Genomic DNA, 9829 nt, shown 5'->3' on the forward strand with positions numbered 1-9829 from the left:
CTGATCTCTGCCAGATTGTGGGCCAGAGTGCTGATCTCTGCCAGATTGTGGGCCAGAGTGCTGATCTCTGCAGATTGTGGGCCAGAGTGCTGATCTCTGCCAGATTGTGGGCCAGAGTGCTGATCTCTGCCAGATTGTGGGCCAGAGTGCTGATCTCTGCCAGATTGTGGGCCAGAGTGCTGATCTCTGCAGATTGTGGGCCAGAGTGCTGATCTCTGCCAGATTGTGGGCCAGAGTGCTGATCTCTGCCAGATTGTGGGCCAGAGTGCTGATCTCTGCCAGATTGTGGGCCAGAGTGCTGATCTCTGCCAGATTGTGGGCCAGAGTGCAGATCTCTGCAGATTGTGGGCCAGAGTGCTGATCTCTGCCAGATTGTGGGCCAGAGTGCTGATCTCTGCCAGATTGTGGGCCAGAGTGGTGATCTCTGCAGATTGTGGGCCAGAGTGTTGATCTCTGCCAGATTGTGGGCCAGGCTTGTGAGAGAGAGGTTCACTAAGTTGGGTGAACCTGCAAAAAAGAGTCGGGGGTGGAAATCTGGCAGTGACATGTCAGAGTCTTCCTTCATCCAGGCTGCTGCAGCAGGTGGTGGAGGGAGTCCAAGCTGCACTACCGGGTTCATTCAGAGAGCTGGTGGCAGAGTCTTCCTCCATCCAGGCTGCTGCAGCAGGTGGTGGAGGGAGTCCAAGCTGCACTACCGGGTTCAATCAGAGAGCTGGTGGCAGAGTCTTCCTCCATCCAGGCTGCTGCAGCAGGTGGTGGAGGGAGTCCAAGCTGCACTACCGGGTTCATTCAGAGAGCTGGTGGCAGAGTCTTCCTCCATCCAGGCTGCTGCAGCAGGTGGTGGAGGGAGTCCAAGCTGCACTACCGGGTTCAATCGGAGACCTGGTGGCAGCATCATGATGTGGGGATGTTTTTCAGCGGCAGGGACTGGGAGACTAGTCAGGATCGAGGGAAAGATGAACGGAGCAAAGTACAGAGAGAACCTTGATGAAAACCTGCTCCAGAGCGCTCAGGACCTCAGACTGGGGCGAAGGTTCACCTTCCAACAGGACAACGACCCTAAGCACACAGCCAAGACAACGCAGGAGTGGCTTCGGGACAAGTCTCTGAATGTACTCGAGTGGCCCAGCCAGAGCGCGGACATGAACCCGATCGAACATCTCTGGAGAGACCTGAAAATAGCTGTGCAGCGACGCTCCCCATCCAACCTGACAGAGCTTGAGAGGATCTGCAGAGAAGAATGGGAGAAACTCCCCAAATACAGGTGTGCCAAGCTTGTAGCATCATACCCAAGAAGACTCTAGGCTGAAATCACTGCGAAAGGTGCCTCAACAAAGTACTGAGTAAAGGGTCTGAATATTTACAGTACCAGTCAAACGTTTTAGAACACCTCCTCATTCAAGGGTTTTTATTTATTTTTTACTATTTTCTACTTTGTAGAATAATAGTGAAAACCTCAAAACTAAATAACACATATGGAATCATGTAGTAACCAAAAAAGTATTAAACATATCAAAATGTATTTCATATTTTAGATTCTTCAAAGTAGCCACCCTTTGCCTTGATGACAGCTTTGTACACTCTTGGCATTCTCTCAACCAGCTTCATGAGGTAGTCACCTGGAATGCATTTCAAATAACAGGTGCATCTTGTTAAAAGTTAATTTGTGGAATTTCTTTCCTTCTTAATGCGTTTCAGCCAATCAGTTGTGTTGTGACAAGGTATACAGAAGATAGCCCTATTTGGTAAAAGACCTTGTCCATATTATGGCAAGAACAGCTCAAATAAGCATTCTTCTCTCTCTACCCCCCTTCTATCACCACACGGTCTTTCACATCTCCCAGCCCTTCTCAGCAGAGAGGAAGTGTGTATGTGTGGAGACTAGAGGCTGGGTAGACAGGCTATAAGTCATTAAAGAGTTCAGAGAGAGGAAGTGTGCATGTATGGAGACTAGAGGCTGGGTAGACAGGCTATAAGTCATTAAAGAGTTTAGAGAGAGGAAGTGACAGAATTCATCGAGATGGAACACACCTGTCTTCTACTCTGTGAGTACCTATATAGTTTAATATCTGTATGGTTTAATATCTGTATAGTTTAAAATCTATGTAGTTTAATATCTATATAGTTTAATATCTATATAGTTTAATATCTATATAGTTTAATATATGTATAGTTTAAAATCTATATAGTTTAATATCTGTATAGTTTAATATCTATATAGTTTTATATCTATATAGTTTAATATATGTATAGTTTAATATCTATATAGTTTAATATCTGTATAGTGTAATATCTATATAGTTTAATATCTGTATAGTTTAATATCTATATAGTTTAATATCTGTATAGTGTAATATCTATATAGTTTAATATCTGTATAGTGTAATACCTATATAGTTTAATATCTGTATAGTTTAATATCTATATAGTGTAATACCTATATAGTTTAATATCTGTATGGTTTAATAATATCTGTATAGTTTAAAATCTATATAGTTTAATATCTGTATAGTTTAATATCTATATAGTTTAATATCTATATAGTTTAATATATGTATAGTTTAATATCTATATAGTTTAATATCTGTATAGTGTAATATCTATATAGTTTAATATCTGTATAATGTAATATCTATATAGTTTAATATCTGTATAGTTTAATATCTGAATAATGTAATATCTATATAGTTTAATATATGTATAGTTTAATATCTATATAGTTTAATATCTGTATAGTGTAATATCTATTTAGTTTAATATCTGTATAATGTAATATCAATATAGTTTAATATCTGTGTAGTTTAATATCAATATAGTTTAATATCTATATAGTTTAATATCAATATAGTTTAATATCTGTATAGTGTAATATCAATATAGTTTAATATCAATATAGTTTAATATCAATATAGTTTAATATCAATATAGTTTAATATCAATATAGTTTAATATCAATATAGTTTAATATCAATATAGTTTAATATCAATATAGTTTAATATCAATATAGTTTAATATCAATATAGTTTAATATCAATATAGTTTAATATCAATATAGTTTAATATCAATATAGTTTAATATCAATATAGTTTAATATCAATATAGTTTAATATCTGTATGGTTTAATATCTGTGGAACAGCTCAGTGTTTACATCATGTACCATAGTGATAGTTCTCTCTGTGTGTTTCAGTGCTGTTCAGTACACTGGTATACTCCAGCCTCGGTCATGATGGAGGTACATTTATATGTATAGTTTAATATCTGTATGGTTTAATATCTGTGGAACAGCTCAGTGTTTACATCATGTACCATAGTGATAGTTCTCTCTGTGTGTTTCAGTGCTGTTCAGTACACTGGTATACTCCAGCCTCGGTCATGATGGAGGTACATTTATATGTATAGTTTAATATCTGTATGGTTTAATATCTGTGGAACAGCTCAGTGTTTACATCATGTACCATAGTGATAGTTCTCTCTGTGTGTTTCAGTGCTGTTCAGTACACTGGTATACTCCAGCCTCGGTCATGATGGAGGTACATTTATATGTATAGTTTAATATCTGTATGGTTTAATATCTGTGGAACAGCTCAGTGTTTACATCATGTACCATAGTGATAGTTCTCTGTGTGTGTTTCAGTGCTGTTCAGTACACTGGTATACTCCAGCCTCGGTCATGATGGAGGTACATTTATATGTATAGTTTAATATCTGTATGGTTTAATGTCTGTGGAACAGCTCAGTGTTTACATCATGTACCATAGTGATAGTTCTCTCTGTGTGTTTCAGTGCTGTTCAGTACACTGGTATACTCCAGCCTCGGTCATGATGGAGGTACATTTATATGTATAGTTTAATATCTGTATGGTTTAATATCTGTGGAACAGCTCAGTGTTTACATCATGTACCATAGTGATAGTTCTCTCTGTGTGTTTCAGTGCTGTTCAGTACACTGGTATACTCCAGCCTCGGTCATGATGGAGGTACATTTATATGTATAGTTTAATATCTGTATGGTTTAATATCTGTGGAACAGCAGTGTTTACATCATGTACCATAGTGATAGTTCTCTCTGTGTGTTTCAGTGCTGTTCAGTACACTGGTATACTCCAGCCTCGGTCATGATGGAGGTGCATTTATATGTATTCATCACCTGCTCTATTTTCCTCCTCTTCTTCTTCTCCTCTTCTCTCTCTCTCTGTTTACTCCTGCTACTCCTCTCATATCAAGTCTCTCTCCAGTGTGTTACTCTCTGTAGTTGTGAGTCTCTGTCAGGTGTAGTGATCTTGTGTGTGTGTGTGTGTGTGTGTGTGTGTGTGTGTGTGTGTGTGTGTGTGTGTGTGTGTGTGTGTGTGTGTGTGTGGTGTGTGTGTGTGTTGTGTTTCCGTGCCCAGTCAGTGAGCATTACATAGGTAACTGAGTAGCTTATGCATGAGCAGGGCCAGAAGGAAGGTATGTGGTCAAGCAGGTAAAGCGTTTGCTGAAACTTTGTGTTCACACACACGTTAGTTCTCTTCTCAGTTCTCTTCTCAGTTCTCGTCTCGCTAGACAAGACAACAACAAAAAATTGCACAGGATACAATTCTGAGCCCTGTCATGCAGATATCAAAGCTCCAACCACGTAGCAGACACAAAATAGTTGTTTCTCTCTGTGAGGTCACCTCCCTGACAACCAAAGCTAGTTATTTCTCTCTGTGAGGTCACCTTCCTGACAACCAAAGCTAGTTATTTCTCTCTATGAGGTCACCTTCCTGACCACCAAAGCCAGTTGTTTCTCTCTGTGAGGTCACCTCCCTGACAACCAAAGCTAGTTGTTTCTCTCTGTGAGGTCCCCTTCCTGACAACCAAAGCTAGTTGTTTCTCTCTGTGAGGTCACCTCCATGACAACCAAAGCTAGTTGTTTCTCTCTGTGAGGTCACCTCCCTGACAACCAAAGCTAGTTGTTTCTCTCTGTGAGGTCACCTCCATGACAACCAAAGCTAGTTGTTTCTCTCTGTGAGGTCAGCTCCCTGACAACCAAAGCTAGTTGTTTCTCTCTGTGAGGTCACCTCCATGACAACCAAAGCTAGTTGTTTCTCTCTGTGAGGTCAGCTCCCTGACAACCAAAGCTAGTTGTTTCTCTCTGTGAGGTCACCTCCCTGACAATCAAAGCTAGCTGTTTCTCTCTGTGAGGTCACCTTCCTGACAACCAAAGCTAGTTGTTTCTCTCTGTGAGGTCACCCCCCTGTACAACCAAAGCTAGTTGTTTCTCTATGTGAGGTCACCTTCCTGACAACCAAAGCTAGTTGTTTCTCTCTGTGAGGTCACCTTCCTGACAACCAAAGCTAGTTGTTTCTCTCTGTGAGGTCACCTGGCCCATTCCTCTTGACAGAGCTGGTGTAACTTAGTCAGGTTTGTTTGTTATGGCTGCAGGGGGCGTATTGAAAAACTGGAAAATATGTGCAAATTTTCAAACGGCCTCTTAATCAATTTTTGCTCTTACAATATGCATATTATTATTAATATTGGATAGAAAACAGTCTCTAGTTTCTAAAACCGTTTTAATTATTTCTCTAAGTGGAACAGAACTATTTTTACAGCCCATTTCCTATCCGGAAGTGAGATTTCCAAAATCGATGTCGCTCTTCAAGACCTTGTCTATAAAAGGGCATGTCACTTAGGACTGTAGAAACACGTCATACGCCTTCCTCTGGGTGTCATGCGGAAGTGAGAGCAGAAATGACTTGATTATCTCGTCCACTCTTGGAGTGAGGTGTGCGCACTTTATATTTTTTTCTGGGCGCGAAGTAGGACCTGGACTCGGCTCCTGGAAAACACTCGTTAAAGGTGAATATGATCTCTGGCTCCGATTTTATTTGATACATGTCACAATATCATCCTAAAGTATGTTTTTTCAATATAGTTTAATTATATTATTGAAATGTATTCTGGACTTTAGACGTGATGCGACGCAATAATTTTTTCAAGATGGAGAGGTTAGCGTCGCACTGCCAGTGTGCTTGCTAATTCAAGAGGGAAATTGTTCGTTCTGGATCGAAATAAAGACATTTCTGAACAAAGGACCCCTTGGAGAACATTCTGATGGAAGATCAACAAAGATAAGGACCCAATTTGGGATGCTTTTTCATATATCTGTCGAACTGTGCTATGCTACCGTTTGCCTTGAGTCAATGCTGTTGTGATGTTAGCTATTGTAGTAAGCTAATATGACGATATATTGTGTTTTTGCTGTAAAACACTTCAAAAATCGGAAATATTGGCTCTATTCACAAGATCTTTCTCTTTCATTAGCTATCCACCATATATTTTTCTGAAATGTTTTATGATGTGTAATTAGTAGTTGACGTTGGTGTCTGTATTTTCTCTGGCTACTCCCGTGCGATTTCTGACTGTAGCTATGATGGTAGCAGTAATGTAAAACTGATTTATAGCTAAAATATGCACATTTTTTTAACAAAACATAGATTTATTGTGTAACATGTTATAGGACTGTCATCTGAGGTAGTTTTTTCTAGGTTATTTAGGTTGGTTCTAGGTTAGTTCGGTTGGCTTGTGCATGCTACTTGCATCCTACTTGTGCTGTGAAAAATGTCTGTACTCTTTTTTATTTGGTGGTGAGCTAACATAAATATATGTGGTGTTTTCTCTGTAAAACATTTAAAAAATCGGACATGTTGGCTGGATTGACAAGATGTTTATCTTTCAAATGCTGTATTGGACTTGTTAATGTGTGAAAGTTAAATATTTAAAAAAAATAGATTTTGAATTTCGCGCCCTGCACTTGAGCTGGATGTTGTCATAGGTGTACCGGCTTCGGGCTGCAGCCATAACAGGTTAAGCCATTTTGCCACAACTTTGGAAGTATGCTTGGGGTCATTGTCCATTTGGAAGACCCCATTTGTGACCAAGCTTTAACTTCCTGACTGATGTCTTGAGATGTTGCTTCAATAAATCCACAGAATTTTCCTCCCTCATGAAGCCATCTATTTTGTGAAGTGCACCAGACCCTCCTGCAGCAAAGCACCCCCACAACATGACGCTGCCACCCCCATGCTTCATGGATGGGATGGTGTTCCTCGGCTTACAAGCCTCCTCCTTTTTCCTCCAAACATAACAATGGTCATTATGGCCAAACAGTTCTATTTTTGTTTCATCAGACCAGAGGACATTTCTCCAAAAAGTACGATCTTTGTCCCCATGTACAGTTGCAAACCGTAGTCTGGCTTTTTTATGGCGGTTTTGGAGCAGTGACTTCTTCCTTGCTGAGCGTCCTTTCAGGTTATATCGATATAGGACTAATTTTACTGTGGATATAGATACTTTTGTACCTGTTTCCTCCAGCATCTTCACAAGGTCCTTTGCTGTTGTTCTGGGATTGATTTGCACTTTTCGCACCAAAGTACGTTCATATCTAGGAGACAGAACGTGTCTCCTTCCTGAGCGGTATGACGGCTGCGTGGTCCCATGGTGTTTATACTTGTCTACTATTGTTTGTACAGATGAACGTGGTACCTTCAGGTGTTTAGAAATTGCTCCCAAGGATGAACCAGACTTGTGGAGATCTACAATTTTTCTGAGGTCTTGTCTGATTTCTTTTGATTTTCCCATGATGTCAAGCAAACAGGTACTGAGTTTGAAGGTAGGCCTTGAAATACATCCACAGGTACACCTCCAATTGACTCAAATGATGTAAATTAGCCTATCGGAAGCTTCTGAAGCCATGACATCATTTTCTGGAATTTTCCAAGCTGTTTAAAGGCACAGTCAACATAGTGTATGTAAACTTCTGACCCACTGGAATTGCGATACAGTGAATTATAAGTTAAATAATCTGTCTGTAAACAATTGTTGGAAAAATTACTTGTGTCATGCACAAAGTAGATGTCCTAACCGACTTGCCAAAAACTATAGTTTGTTAACAAGACATTTGTGAAGTGGTTGAAAAACGAGTTTTAATGACTCCAACCTAAGTGTATGTAAACTTCCGACTTCAACTGTATATCCTACCAACCGTACATTAAAAACTGTTATATCTTATCTACCTAGAGAGTTCTCATCTATATTTTTCTTAGCTGTCTATTTACCACCACAAACCGATGCACTAAGACTGCACTCAATGAGCTGTATAAGGTCATAAGCAAACAGGAAAATGCTCGTCCAGAGGCGGCACTCATAGCCGGGGACCTTAAGAAAATCCCGCTGGTCCTGATGAACCATCAAACAGGCAAAGCATCAATACAGGACTAAGATCGAATCGTACAACACCGGCTCTGACGCTCGTCGGATGTGGCAGGGCTTGCAAACCCTTACAGACTACAAAGGGACAGTTGAGAGCTGCCCAGTGACACGAGCCTACCAGACGAGCTGAATTACTTCTATGCTCGCTTCGTAACACTGAAACATGCATGAGAGCATCAGTTGTTCCGGACGACTGTGTGATCACGCTCTCCGTAGCCGACGTGAGTAAGACCTTTAAGCAGGTCAACATTCACAAGGCCGCAGGGCCAGATGGATAACCAGGACGTGTACTCCAAGCATGCGCTGACCAACTGGCAAGGGTCTTCACTGACATTTTCATCCCCTGTAATACCAAGATGTTTCAAGCAGACCACCATAGTCCCTGTGCCCAAGAACACTAAGGTAACCTGCCTAAATGACTACCGACCTGTAGCACTCACGTCTGTAGCCATGAAGTGCTTTGAAAGGCTGGTCATGGCTCACATCAACACCATTATCCCAGAAACCCTAGACCCACTCCAATTTGCAAACCGCCCCAACAGATCCACAGATGATGCAATCTCTATTGCACTCCACACTGCCCTTTCCCACCTGGACAAAAGGAACACCTATGTGAGAATGCTATTCATCAACTACAGCTCATCACGGGGGGCCCCTCGGGGGTGCGTGCTCAGTCCCCTCCTGTGTCATAGAAGTGGTTTGGTGAACCACGCCCACATGATGACAGTAACCTTGCCTGAGACATTAAGACTTGTATTGGCTACACAAGGCTTTAGCTCAGTGGGCTAAAACAGTCATTTGCTGTGCAGGAGATCTGGGTTCACACCAGGGTCTCATATTATATCTGGTGTAGACTGGTAGAACACATCAAAGGGTCTCATATTGAATCTGGTGTAGACTGGTAGAACACATCAAAGGGTCTCATATTGAATCTGGTGTAGACTGGTAGAACTAATCAAAGGGTTTCATATTGAATCTGGTGTAGACTGGTAGAACACATCCAAGGGTCTCATATTGAATCTGGTGTAGACTGGTAGAACACATCAAAGGGTCTCATATTGAATCTGGTGTAGACTGGTAGAACTAATCAAAGGGTCTCATATTATATCTGGTGTAGACTGGTAGAACACATCAAAGGGTCTCATATTGAATCTGGTGTAGACTGGTAGAACACATCAAAGGGTTTCATATTGAATCTGGTGTAGACTGGTAGAACTAATCAAAGGGTCTCATATTGAATCTGGTGTAGACTGGTAGAACTAATCAAAGGGTCTCATAGTGAATCTGGTGTAGACTGGTAGAACACATCAAAGGGTCTCATATTGAATCTGGTGTAGACTGGTAGAACTAATCAAAGGGTCTCATATTGAATCTGGTGTAGACTGGTAGAACACATCAAAGGGTCTCATATTGAATCTGGTGTAGACTGGTAGAACACATCAAAGGGTCTCATATTGAATCTGGTGTAGACTGGTAGAACACATCAAAGGGTTTCATATTGAATCTGGTGTAGACTGGTAGAACACATCAAAGGGTCTCATATTGAATCTGGTGTAGACTGGTAGAACACATCAAAGGGTCTCATATTGAATCT

At 40.8% G+C, this 9829-nt stretch overlaps 1 protein-coding gene across 1 annotated transcript in view; it reads left to right on the top strand.

Moving 5' to 3' along the window:
• Nucleotides 1–545: 545 nt before the first annotated feature.
• Nucleotides 546–9829, top strand: part of LOC139542306 (low affinity immunoglobulin gamma Fc region receptor III-A-like) — a 27163-nt gene continuing 17879 nt past the window's right edge. The window contains exon 1 of the mRNA XM_071347571.1: nt 546–837. Within this exon, the coding sequence (XP_071203672.1) occupies nt 546–837 (292 nt within the window). The remainder of the gene's footprint in view (nt 838–9829) is intronic.

The sequence above is a fragment of the Salvelinus alpinus genome, chromosome 2 (assembly GCF_045679555.1).
Source record: "Salvelinus alpinus chromosome 2, SLU_Salpinus.1, whole genome shotgun sequence".
NCBI classification, from domain to species: Eukaryota; Metazoa; Chordata; class Actinopteri; order Salmoniformes; family Salmonidae; genus Salvelinus; species Salvelinus alpinus.